This window comes from Equus quagga, chromosome 2 (genome assembly GCF_021613505.1).
Source record: "Equus quagga isolate Etosha38 chromosome 2, UCLA_HA_Equagga_1.0, whole genome shotgun sequence".
Lineage (NCBI taxonomy): Eukaryota > Metazoa > Chordata > Mammalia > Perissodactyla > Equidae > Equus > Equus quagga.
In genome coordinates, this window is record NC_060268.1 from 57,961,986 (window position 1) to 57,974,959 (window position 12,974).

Sequence of the window (12,974 nt, forward strand, 5' to 3'; positions counted from 1 at the left end):
AATTTGGGGGAAGAAAGTGTAGGTCATAGTATTGGTGAGACCCACTTGCTCCCTTTTGGGGTTTTCCTCTCAGCCTCTCTCTAGGGGCAGAGCTGGGAAAGGAGAATTCTCCTCCAGCTCAGCAGGACCAGGCACTAGCAGGGGAGGGAGGGGGTCAGAGGTCCCCCAAGCCCAACCCTAAGACAGGTACCCTACTGCCTCCTCAAGGATGAAGGCCTCCGCCTAAGTGTGAGCTCTTGGAGGCAGGGCCTCTCGTCCCTCCACCCCCACCCAGGCCTTTCTGGGGGTAAGTCAGTGGAGTGGAGGACTCTGCTGAATGGGACAGCTCCCTACCGCTGAGGGGTGGGGGGCTGAGAGGTGGGAGCAGAGGTCCTTTCTAGCACAGCGGGTGAGAGTTCTGGATTAAATCCTGCCACATACCCAAGAAGACCCTCCACAGAGGGGTGGCCAGATCAGCCTAGTGCCACCCCCCACAGTCCCTCTTCCCATCCACTGCCTGGTCAAGAAAACAACCCACCCATGCCTCCAGGACAAGCCCACAGCTGCCATTTTCCCAACACCTCCTCTGCTGAGGGCCTAACAGGGATCACCTCACTCAATTCCATACGCTCTCCTGAGGGAGTCATATTATCCCAATTTTGCAGATCAGCACAGGGCTACAGAGTTCAGGATATCCAAGCCGTCTGACCCTCAAAGCAGAGCCGAAGTCCCTAAACCGTCTCTTTCCAGCAAACTGGGCTTGAAGCAGGTTGGGGATGAAAGGTGAATGAATGGATGAAAAAAAGGAATGAATGAGGGGGCCTGTGGATGCTGGGGGAGGAGGACGTCAAAGCCGGATTGGGTCCGAGCCTCATTGAGGCGTAGCCGCGCTCCCAGGGTCCAGGTTGAAGGTGGAGAGAAGAGTATGGAGAGCAGCCTGGTCGGCGGAAGTGTGTGAGGAACGCAAGGAACGCCCCTGGTTGGCCCCCAAGGTGGGCGCCGAGACCTGGGCTCCCCTCCATCCATCCTAGCGCCCACAGGCCCTAGTCCTTCGTAGGCGCTCAACAAAGAGTAGGTGACATTTTGGCTCGCCCGCCTCCCTGGCAGTCAGTAGGCGCTCAGTAAATGTTAACAAACGGGTGACTCTCCACCGAAGGCTCCCCACCCACCCCGCGGCCCCACCGGGCTCAGGGCCGGCGCGCGGCTCCCGCCACCCGGTGCTCTGCCTAATCTGCCCCTCGCACGACCCGGCGGCGGAGGGAACGCCCCAGGCGGGGCCAACTTGGGGCGGGGCCTGCGGCCCGAGGGGGCGGGGCCGGGCGGCCGGGGTCTCTGGTCGCCGCAGGGAGAGCTCAGGCTCCGAGCGCAGCGCACGGAGGGGAGGGGGCCGGGGCGCAGATGCTGGAAGTTCACATCCCGTCGGTGGGGCCCGAGGCCGAGGGGCCCAGGCAGAGCCCAGAGAAAAGCCACATGGTGAGCGGGGGGCAAGGGGCGCAGGGACCCGCCGGATTTCCCCACGCCGAACGCAGTGGGGACCGCGCGTCCCGGGCTGGGGCGTCCGAGCGCGGCGGGCCAGGCCGTCGGGGGACAGCCTGCCGAGGCTCTCGGGGCCACTTGGGTTTGCCAGCGTCTCGGCCGGCGGTCCGGGCTCCTGAGGGACCGCACGGAGCCGAGGGGCTGGTCCGCCCGCCCTTCTCCCGAGTGTGCCGGGAGCGTGAGAGGGTCCCCAGGGAGCCGCGCCGCTCCAAGGCCGCTTTGTGCCTCGGAGCGCGGAAGGGTGGGCGCGGCGCCGGCGCGGGTCCCTCTGCGCCCGCCCGCGGGCCTCATGCATGCCCCGCCCGCCCGCCAGGCGTTCCGGGTGGAGGTGCTGTGCCGGGGGCGCAGGCACACCGTGCTGAGGCGCTACAGCGAGTTCCACGCGCTGCACAAGCGGGTGAGGCGGTGCCGACCATCCCCCGGCCCCGGCCGCTCCTGCCCAGCCCCTGGGAGGCGGGCAGACGAGCTGCGGCCCCAGCCTCTGCCACCCTCGTTACCGCCCCGTCCCTGGAGGGCTCAGGTCCTGGGGCAGTGGGGAGGGCGCAGAGGGGCAGGTCCCAGCCTGTACTGTCCACGGCCCTGCCCGGCCGGGCCGCCCTCGGGTGTCTGGGGGTTGGGGCCTCTCTCGTCCCTGTCCCAACCACCGCTCACCAGGGCCGGGGAGACGGGGGGGTGGGGGGGGGGGGGGGGGTGGGGGTGGGGGGCTGGAGAAGGCTCTTGGCCAGGGTGAAGTGAGCTTGAGGGCTCGGTCGGGATGCTGTGATCGCACGCGGTAACCTCCTGGCAGATCAAGAAACTGTACAAAGTGCCGGACTTCCCCTCAAAACGCCTGCCCAACTGGAGGACCAGAGGATTGGAGCAGCGGCGGCAGGCCTTGGAGGCCTATATCCAGGTGTGCATGGGTCTCACTCTGTTGCCCCCCAGCCTGCTAGGACCAGAGGTGTGACCCAGAGAGGTATGGGGGCACGGGGTGATGGGGACCCACATCTTGGGCATGTTATTACCCCAAGTCTCAATTTTCTGAACAGTAAATGTCCAAACAGTAAGTGTCCAAACATCCCTCTCTGGATTGATAGGATTGACTAAGGCAACCAGCAGGCAGGTGGTCCCAGGTCAGTGAAAGCTAGTTCCCTTCTCCAGGGTGGGATCCTGTGCTGCCCTCATGATGAGGATCAGGGTGGAGACCCCTTCCCCTGCTGCGAACACGGTTTTGCTGAGTCACATGGGCATACAACCTGTGTAGTCACCCAGGTCCCAGTGCTCAGGAGGGCTCAGAGCTTGGTTTCATGCTCTGCTCTGGCTGTCTTGAAATTCTTAATCATTTTGGAAGGGCCCCGGCATTTCCATTTTGCGCGGGGCTGTGCATATTACATGGCTGGGTCTGACTACAGGTTTCCTCTGTCCTCCTCTCCAGGGCGTTCTGTACCTGAACCAGGATGTGCCCAAGGAGCTACTGGAATTCCTGAGTCTTCGGCACTTCCCCACAGACCCCAAGGCCAGCAGCTGGAGGTGAGCACCTCTAGGGACCAGGGCTTGGCATGTTGGGAGGGGCCCTAGGGGTCGGGGACAGGGGCTCTCTTTTCCTTCTCACACCTCTCAGGCCCTAGCCCATTCTTCCTCTTTGAGACATGACCTCCCTGGCGGGCTTTCTTGACCTCGGTGGAGGGGCTGTTTTCTGGACAGCCTTGGTTACCCCAGCCGCCACCGGAACTGAGCTTGTTACAAATAGCAGCAGTGGTCCCCTGGGAGGTGAGGTTCTGGGTTCTCTGTCTCCACCTCTTCCTCACGCTGCCCTCAGGCATCCCCAGGCTGCTCACAGCCTCTTTTCAGCACCCTGGGGGAGTTGCCGCCTGGGGACAGCAGGCAAGTCAAAGGCTCTGCCTGCACCTGGCTCCTGCTGCCCCCTTGTGGCCGTAGGCCAGGAGGCGGGCCTGCTGCCTCCCGGCTGTCCTCCTGAGCCCACTTCCCACTCCTTTTCCTCTGTGAGTCCTTGGTGATCTCAATCCCCCACCTCCCCCTCCATTCTTCATGACCCTTTTCCCTCCTAGCTCACAGCTGCACCACCGGCCTGTCATCAGCTTCTGCGTGGATCCCTACATTTCCATCCCATCCCCAGGTGAGGGGGTGCCTCTGACCTATAATCCATATTTAGGGCCTGGGTATCAGGGTAGGAGTGGGGGGGTCACGTTGCCATTTCTCAGCTCCCAGGATCCCCAGGTGGTATCTCCCTCCTACTGCCCTCCTTTGGGGCCACACCTGCCCCGCTGCTCCTGTGCCCCTGTAGCCTGCTGGCATTCTCCTCCAGGGAGCAGACACTGGTGAAAGAAGCTTGGCTCCCCTGGTCTCCATTCCTTACCAGCCAGGCTTTCCAAGCTAAGGTGAACAGAATGTGAGCTGGGAGTGCCAAGGCCTCACTTGGGGTGGCCAGCTGTTACTGCTGCCTTGGAAGGGGCTCCTACTCTCAGGACGGGTGCTGAACCTATGGGCAGGAGCTCAGGATGCTGCAGGCCAGGGCCATTCCACGCCTCCTCTTCAAGCCCTGCAGCCTGCACCCCTTCCTCCTGTTTTCCTTCTGTCCACAGAGCCCCTGCCCGATGTGGTGGTGAATGGTGTGCTCCAGGGCCTCTACGGCTTTAGCACTAGCCCAGCTAGAGCCCAGCCAGAGGTTCCGTGTCACCCTGCTCCTCCGCCAATGCCCTGACCAGCCCAGAGGCCTTTGGGCCACTGCCAGGACAGTCACGTGCCTCAGTCCTATGTGCCCCATATAAGGGACATGGGCCAGGGCCCCCTTGGCCTGGACCCAAGACTTACTCACCCCAGGCTCAGAACTCGGCTGCACTGGTGCACTTAGAGCCCCCGGCCAGGGCAGGGACAACAGAGGGTAAGGAATAAAGGGAGAAGTCACTTTGGCAGTAGGCTATGAAAAGGTACAGGTGTATTTCTCCACCTACACCAGAAGGAGGGGGTGGGGGGAGAGCAAGGGTGGAGGCACAGTAGCTGGCAGAGTTTAGGAGCAAAAGCCCCTGCTTGATGTTTTGTATGTAGCATCTGGGGAATGGGTTCAGGCCAGAGTCCACAGAGGGGACAGCACCCGCTGCCACAGGTCCCAGGCACACCGGGACACAGACTGAGGGGGAGGTGCTGCAGGCCCAAGAACCGAGCCCACACACAGGTTATAAAAAACCCACCTTTTCTTTTTATTGGTCAGTGTTGGTAGGAGTTTGTTACAAAACTGGGCCCTGTGGAATGTGAGGGGAGGAGTCCACTCCGTCAGATGCCACCACTGGGGCCAGTGGGAGCGCAGAGCCCTGTGGCAGGCTGTCTTCACCCCCTGGGGGGCAACACGGCTGCACAGATGGTTGCTCAAAGGGAGGAAGTCCCCAGGCCCTACTCCTTGGCGATGGCAAAGGGCTTCTCCACCTCGATCTTGCCACAGTCTGCAATTGTCACATCCTTCAGGGGTTTGTCGCGCCCATCTGTCTTGGTGGTCTCCACCTTCCGCACTACCTCCTGGGAAGGAAAGGCAGAAGCAGGAAGGCAGAGTGGGTCAGGAGGCAGCCACTCAAGAGAGGCAGGCCCCAGTGTATGGCTGGGGAGGGCTGAGACCCCCATGTGACAAGCAGCATACAAGCCTTGAGGCACCAAAATCCTAACGGAATCATGGCCAGGGGCCAGCCCAGGGAAGGAAGAACCCAGCTCTGACAAGAGGATGGAGCAGTCTTGACCCTTTGAAGTATGACCCAGGTTGGGCTATGGGTGAGAGGGAGGAAGGGGGTGGCTGGGGAAGGGGTACCAAATGGCTTCTCAGGGACATCGTGTTCAGCTGTGCCCTGTACAACTTAGGATGGTGCCGCATGTCACTGAGTCAGTGATGGACGGAGCCACAATAAGCCCTGGCCAGCTTCTGCCTGGGCCTGAAAGGATTTAGAACTTGTGGGCATAGAGAGGTAGGCTATTTATTCTCCATTCCCCCAGGTCTGTAAAGATGAACAATGGTCTGAATCTGTGGGTTTTCCTTTTGGAAGGGGATAAAATATATGGAGCTCCTGCCCCAGGGTCTGTGTCAGATCCTTGGTGAGGGGCACCCAGGTTTAGCCCCTTCCTCCGAACTCACCATGCCCTCTAGAACTTTGCCGAACACTACGTGCTTGCCATCTAGCCAGGCTGTCTTCACGGTCGTGATAAAGAACTGGGAGCCGTTGGTGTCTTTGCCTGCGTTGGCCATGCTCACCCAGCCGGGCCCATAGTGTTTCAGCTTGAAGTTCTCGTCCGGGAAGCGTTCACCGTAGATGCTCTTACCTGGGAAGAAAGAGTGGGTCAGGGGAGCTGGGCTGGCACAAACCGAGCAGATCTTTGGGGTGAGGATTCCAGGGGCTCAACCTGTCCGTCCTCTGTGCCAGGCCAGGCTCAAGTGGAGTACAAGAACATAAAAGCTGTCCCCTTCTGACCCTCTGGCCTTGGAGCCAAACCATGCTGACCAAGTGTGGCAGCATGAGGCCAAGCTGATCTAATGAGAAGCTCACAATGGATTTCTTTCAGAATATAGTTTTACGGCTTTTAAATAAGGCACATATTAACAGCTACCCTTGGCTATTATGGCCTGAGAGGCCTGCCATGGGGGAACTCTGGTGGAGAGGTGCTGTGCAGGATGCAGGGGGCAGGGGCGCTAAGAACGCTCCAGAAAAGGAGAACTGCTGTGGCTGACCAGCTTTTCTTACGAGCACAAAAGACGCTGAGGTGTCTGCAACACAGAAAGCCGAGAGATGAGTGGGCGGGGCAGGGAGAAGCAAGAGAGGGGCTGCCATTTGGGTTCTGGCAAGTCAGGAGCCTCTTATGAACAAATGAACAGAAAATAAAAGGTGGCTGTGACCGTCTGTGATGTGTCTGTCCCTGAGCGCTGGGGCGCGTGACAAAGGGGGCCGAAAGCAGACCTCGACGCCACTTCAGAGAGCCTAACCTAAGTTCCCAGCGCTGTTCCAGGAGAAACAGCACACCCTTCTTTTTCCCTGCCCCCTCGGAGATTCACACTGTGTGCTAGTGAACTAGGGGCCCCGAGAAACCCAGCAAGAAAGAAGCAATTTTCATTTTGTTTTACCCAGCACCTTTCAAACTTACTTGCACATGAAACCCTTTTTTCCTCCTTGATAGAACTGTTTTCATCCTGTGGTTCCACAGAATGGAACCAGGTTGGGATACTGTCCTAGACTGATGCAAATCAGGGAGAAATTTCTGGTTGTGTAGCAAGTGCGGAGACGGAAAACCAAGAATTACTGGACTCCGGCTGGTGGGGGCTGGGGTGTGTCAGCCTGTGCTCCCCGTCTCACTCCTACCCCAGGGAAAAACCGGACTCTCCCAGCATCGTGCAGTGACTCCTGGCTGGGGTGCTGGCTAAACGCCTCCCCTGTGTGAGAATCCTCGTTGTGAATCTCAACCAACTGGAGGGTTTCAGTTATTGCCGCTAACCAGAAAAATCCCCAAATCTACATCCTTAGCTCCAATCACTTTCCCAAGACAAAGGAGTTCCAAACTTGAACAGACAGTTCATTTTAAACTCAGCGGAGTAAGTCATCTTTCCCTCCAGACTTCAGTTATTCTTCTGACAGCTTTTCCTCTGCACATTGTTGTCGTCCGAAGCCCCATCCTTTCTTTCCATTCCTGCTACCCCACTGCAACAAGGGCTGATGCTTAGAGTGGTAACGGCGGGTGCCAGAGAACTGCTGCAAGCATTTTACACACAGAAGAACCCACCCTGGGAGGCAGGAGCTAATGACCCTATTTCAAAGACGAAGAAACTGAGGTACAGAGAGCTTCACGGTCCCCCAGCTAGGAAGGAGCAGAGCTGGAATTCAAACCAAGGTCGTCTGCCTCTCAAGTCTCTGCCTTTACCCACTAGGCTATCGTCTCCTGGGGCTCAGGCCCACGTGGTCCTAACAGGGACAGCCACACTGGTACCTCACCCATCCACTTGCTCCTGCCTCCACATCCTGAATCCTGTTGCCACATTATTTTCCCTCAAACTCCTGTGTGATTGGGTCTTCCTCCACTCAAGTGTTCAGTGGATCCTCACTCCATGTAGGACAAAGCCCTGGTCCCCAGGTCAGGCTGCAGCCCACCACTCCTGGCTCCTGGGGTGTGCTCCACTTCCATTCCTTCAGCCCCACCTTTGGCCAAGCTCCTGCCACAGAACAGAGCTGGGCTCACACCTTAACCTTGCCTCCTCTTTGCCCAAATTCTTCCAGCCAGGACCCGACGCACATCTTCCGTCACGTTCACAAGGCCGTTTCCTGACCACCGTGGCCTGAAACAGATCCTCTGCTTGTCGGCACTTCAACAACGGCTGACTTCCCTCACCATATGTGGGCTCTTAACACTCAGGATCTCACCTACCCCTCACAGCACCCACAACTCTTGCCACTCTCACTTTACAGAAGAGGAAAACAAAGCTCAGAGGTCCTGAGGTCACAAAGCAAGAAGGTGGCAGACACTAGGTTACACCCAACTGTATCTGACTCCATGAATACATGCATCCTTCCCCATCCACTGTTGCCACTAGCTACCACTTAAATCTTGTATTGTTATGTAATTTTCAGAGTGTTTTCTCCTAGTTTTTCCCACCTAAATGATAAACAACTTGAGGACAGAGCCTGAGTCCTAAAAGCTGTATTACCGCCCATGTGTGAGTTTTCAGGTATTGGAAGTGAAAGGGAGTTGCTGTTCCACTGATTTTTGTGTCCTCAGCACCCACCAGAGTCTGGCCAATGAATATTCATTGATGGGGTGAACTGAATCTGTGGTCCGAGGGGACAGTAGGCTGTGCACCAAAGTATGGCGAGACCTGTGGGTTAGTTAGTCCAGGGTATCTGTCTGTCTGTCCTATGTGTACAAGTAATGCAGAGGCAAGACAGTCAGCTCTCGCTAAGTGGTCGCTGGTGGGAAACTGCCAAGGAAAGCAACTTCTCCCACCTTTGCTGGGGCTTCAAAGGTCGCCCCACACAGGCTTTGCATGCCTGACCCACCCCTGTGTTTCACTTGCTCCCCTCCCTCCAGGAGGTATTATTGCAAGAAAAGTCACCAAGGCTATAGGCCTGGATCAGCAGCTCTGCCAGCTAAGCGAGATCCTCTTATGTCCACCTGACCCCCCATTACTCCCTCTCCTTTGTCCTGGGTTCCCCATACAAAGAAGGGTGCAGCTGGTCTCAATGAAGATAACAGGCCTGCCCCTGGAGCTGAGGAAGGAAGAGGCCTCATCTACCCAACACAGCCAGGCCCTCCCACCTTGGAGGCTGCACTGACAGACCCCTCTGCCCAGAGGACCTGAGGTTACCTCCAGTGCCATCTCCCCGGGTGAAGTCTCCACCCTGGATCATGAAGTCCTTGATCACACGATGGAATTTGCTGTCTTTGTAGCCAAATCCTTTCTAGAAAAGGGATGAGAAGGTGAGGAGGTGGCATGAAGCACCAGGCAGACATTAAACAGGCCCTGCAGGAACCCAGCCCACAACCAGTCGTGCTCACAGAAGAGACACTGCTGCTGGCCAGAATTATCGTTCAACGTGCTCCGGGCAAGCCGCCGCTGTAGGCCAGGCATGGAGTGCACAGCCCCAAGACGGGCTAAGACTGCACGTTCCTCTGCCTTTACACAAGTGCCAGACTTTGTATGATTTTACTTCACAGAATGCCTCCACCTTCTCTTTTTTTCATAATCATAAGAAAAGATTCAAGAAAACTGACCAAAAAATAGTTACCTGCTGACCTAATAAAAAGTTGGAATACAAACTTTTTAAAATGGGGCACCCTTGTTTTCTTAAAACCTGGGAAGCTCTGGGCCCTTACTCTTAAGAGAAAGCTTTGGCACAGAAGCCAAAAACTAATTTCCACAGATATATTTTCCTTGGTTATCACAATGTCTTAAAAGATGAAAAGTTTTCTCAAAAAAAAAAAAAAAATCCAGATTTCTGGATTCAGTTTAAAAAACTTAGAAGATAAGATAATACTTGGTTCCCAGTGCCACGGGGCAACAGTTAGCTGGTACCCAGTGAGGGCTACTGCTATAGATGGACTGCGCTCTGCTCTTCGGTTTGCTGCCAGCCCGACTGGTTCTTCGCTTCATCTGAGTTTGCCTACCTCTACTGCAGCCACTTACCTCTCCTGTAGCTAAGGCCACAAAATTATCCACTGTTTTTGGAACAGTCTTTCCAAAGAGACCGATGACCACCCGGCCTATATCTTCATCTCCAATTCGCAGGTCAAAGTACACCTGAGGAAAAAGGCCATTTCAAACTTAGCCTCTTTAAAGGGGCCTTGCTAGGCAAAGCAGGGCCCAAGAAGCTACCCTGAGGATGGGAGAGAAAAGAGCCATATTTTAAAAGCAATGTTTCTGAATCTGATTTTGGTGGCGACAAAAATCCTAACGATGAGAATCTAATGAAAGCTCCAGACCCCTTTCCCATATGTTTGTTTGCCACTCTCCTTCAGACTACGGGGTAACAACCTTTGCCCTAAACAAATAATGGGCCCAGATTCTAGAAATTAACATCAAAAAACCATAAGGAGGAAAGCCTAAGCTCACCACGCAAGTTTAAACTTATTGCTGTGCCTCGCAGTTGGAAGTGGCTAAAATTTGACCTAAGTAGAGAAAGCATTCGCAAGTCGGCAGACATGATCTCTCCCATTTCCCCAGCACTGCAGGGTATTTGCAACAGACAGCACTGAGGCTGACAGCGCCGGCCCCAGCTGAGCATCCCGGACTCCAGCGCCTGGGTCAGGGCTGAGGTGTCCGGGTCATTCTCTGGTCAGAATGGGGAAAGGCTGCCCAGGCGCCACGAAGCCACAGCAGGGAGACTAGGGAGGGGCTGAGCCCAAGCCAGCCTAGGACCGTAAAGCCTCGGACACCAGTGACCAGCGGCACCGAGGCCGGACCCCAGGGCGGGCCTCGCCAGGCAGGTCTGGAGAGGGGAGGCCAGACCTTGACAGTGACTTTAGGCCCCTTCTTCTTCTCATCGGCCGTGGAGGGTCCTGGCAACAGCAGGAAGAAGACAGAGCCCACGATGAGGGCGGCGGCGAAGAGCACCTTCATGTTCCGCTCTGAGAAACGCAGCATCCACCGGGAGAAGAGAGCGCGGCCCGGCAGCCCAGGCCCGGAAGAGGGTGGGGGCGCAGCGGCGTGGGCACCGGCGCCGCCACCGAGTGCGGCCGGGGGGGACCGGGGCGCCTGCCGGCCTCCTGGCAGGAGGCGGGCTCCATTTCCCCCCTCTGCGTCGGCGCCGAATAGTAGGTCCCCCGCGGGGGCGGGGCCCGGCTCGCCGACTGGGCGGGCGGAGACGCGGGCTCGTGGATGGCTGCCACGTTACTGCGGCGCGATTGGCTCCCCAGCTCGCCGAGGCCCACCCACAGGAAGGGGATCCGCGGAAGGCGGCGCCCCTCACAGAGGAAGGGGGTTGTGCTTCGGCAGGGGCTGCAGACCTCAGCGTGCTGAGCGTGGCCACCCTGCCTTTGTGGGAGTGGGAGTCTTGGCAGGTGGTGGCTGATACTTTATGTGCGGAAGTCCGTGGATATGGGCAGAAGATGCTTGTCGTTGTCTGCACTGGGCCAGTCAACCATTACTCACCACCAAATTGGACTTAAATGTGGTAGCTTCCAAAAACTCAGGGCATATTTATGCCTACCCAGAGTATGACCTTATACAGCTTCTACTTGTCGTGCAAAACTTGCTTCAAAACCCACTTCCTTTTGGACTTAGTCACTTTACTACCCATTTTCCTCTCCCTTCTCTAATCTTACTGTGCTTACTGCTGTGAGTCAATGCACTCTTTGTTGTACATCCTGGTTAACTTCCTTTCTTTACTTATTTTCCCAGTAATACATTTTTTGTGAGCAACGACTGTGTTGCTCTTATTTGTATACAGCTCCCCAACACTGCTGCAGAGCTAAGTGCTCAACAAAAGCTGGTTGGATAACGTCACGTTAGCACTGAAGTGGGAAATAATATATACCACTGCCTGAGGTTTAGTCCCCCTTTTCCAGAAACCTTCGGGTTGGCCAGGGATGCCCTCACAGCACAATTTCAGGTTTTCACACACATTTGGTGTTATTCCAAACAGTTTACAAAATATGTATTTCAATACTGGGAGTCTTACATAACCAGCAAAATTAAAATTACACTCACACGTTTTCTTACTCAAACTTGGACCTATGATGTTATTAAAGGTCTTTAAAACTTATTTTCAAAGGTTAACGTGATTGAAATTCCTGGTCTTCACAAACTAGATTGTAGGTAAGCATGGCTCCGTCTGCATAGCCAAACTCTGCAATTTGATCTCTACGTGAGGTGCTGACCTGAGTCTGAGGTTATGCATGGCCACTGGCATTAACTTGTCCTTCCTTACCTTGAGGCCACTGAACGCAAGCTGCAGAGCTTCGACATATCAACACAAAGGACATTGCTCTACATTTGCCCTTTCTAATCCTCACATCTCAATCTGGACCACCTCAGTCAGGTGGAGGTTCTTCTAGGTAAAACTGCTGCACTGACAAAGACGATCTTCCAAACACTTCCTCCTTCATTATTATTATTATTATTATTATTTTGAGGAAGATTAGTCCTGAGCTAACTGCTGCCAATCCTCCTCTTTTTGCTGAGGAAGACTGGCCCTGAGCTAATATCCACGCCCATCTTCCTCTACTTTATATGTGGGATGCCTGCCACGGCATGGCTTGCCAAGCAGTGCCACGTCCGCACCCAGGATCCGAACCGGCGAATCCCGGACCGCCAAAGCGGAATGTGTGAACTTAACCGCTGGGCCACCGGGCCGGCCCCAGGAATATTTATTTTTAAAGTGATCCACAGGGGTCAGCCCCGTGGCCGAGTGGTTAAGTTCGGCGGCCCAGGGTTTTGCCGGTTCGGATCCTGGGCGCGGACACAGCACTGCTCATCAAGCCATGCTGAGACGGCATCCTACATGCCACAACCAGAAGGACCCATAACTAAAAGTATGCAACTATGTACCAGGGGGCTTTAGGGAGAAAAAGGAAAAATAAAATCTTTACAGCAAGCCACAGAAGAGGGCAATGTTCCATCCAAAGGAAAGCAGCAAGAATGCCAAAGTATCAGGTATTGTTTTCAACCACTGGAGCCTTGAATCCTAACAAAGTGAGTTTTAGCTGAATTCTTAGCTAAAAATGAGCCAGGAGAGATTAAAACCAGACAAACAACCAAAATTAGCCAAGAAAGGTAAGACATTTTATTTTACATACAAAAAGGGTGCAAACTGAGTCCTTTCCTCCCCAAACTGGGGAAGAGGTATACTTAAAGTCACATTTGTGTTTTCCATGGTGCCCTAGGAAACGGGCTACTCTGAGATAACATATCAAGACCCATTTCCCGTTTTCTCCAAAGAAGGCTACTTCCTCTGCAGAAGAGTTTTTCTTAATGGTGTACAAATCTGTCTCCTGGAGGAATC

At 55.5% G+C, this 12,974-nt stretch overlaps 2 protein-coding genes across 3 annotated transcripts; one reads left to right on the forward strand and one right to left on the reverse strand.

Moving 5' to 3' along the window:
* The first annotated feature begins 1,308 nt into the window (after nucleotides 1-1,308).
* Nucleotides 1,309-8,832, forward strand: SNX22 (sorting nexin 22). Of its 2 annotated transcripts, none has more exons than XM_046654809.1 (6): nucleotides 1,309-1,452; nucleotides 1,829-1,912; nucleotides 2,303-2,407; nucleotides 2,930-3,024; nucleotides 3,564-3,631; nucleotides 7,755-8,832. In XM_046654809.1, exons 1-6 carry the CDS (start codon nucleotides 1,378-1,380, stop codon nucleotides 7,970-7,972), a joined length of 645 nt encoding a protein of 214 aa, XP_046510765.1. In that variant the 5' UTR covers nucleotides 1,309-1,377; the 3' UTR covers nucleotides 7,973-8,832. The 2 variants fall into 2 exon arrangements, with proteins under 2 accessions (XP_046510765.1, XP_046510766.1); XM_046654810.1 differs by lacking the exon at nucleotides 7,755-8,832 and adding an exon at nucleotides 4,098-4,536.
* PPIB (peptidylprolyl isomerase B) lies at nucleotides 4,689-10,670 on the reverse strand. The gene is made up of 5 exons (XM_046654808.1): nucleotides 10,481-10,670; nucleotides 9,659-9,772; nucleotides 8,840-8,933; nucleotides 5,630-5,814; nucleotides 4,689-5,025 (listed from the first exon to the last, which is right to left on the reverse strand). The coding sequence occupies exons 1-5, from the start codon at nucleotides 10,613-10,615 to the stop codon at nucleotides 4,903-4,905; spliced, it is 651 nt and encodes a 216-aa protein (XP_046510764.1). The 5' UTR covers nucleotides 10,616-10,670; the 3' UTR covers nucleotides 4,689-4,902.
* Nucleotides 10,671-12,974: the final 2,304 nt, after the last annotated feature.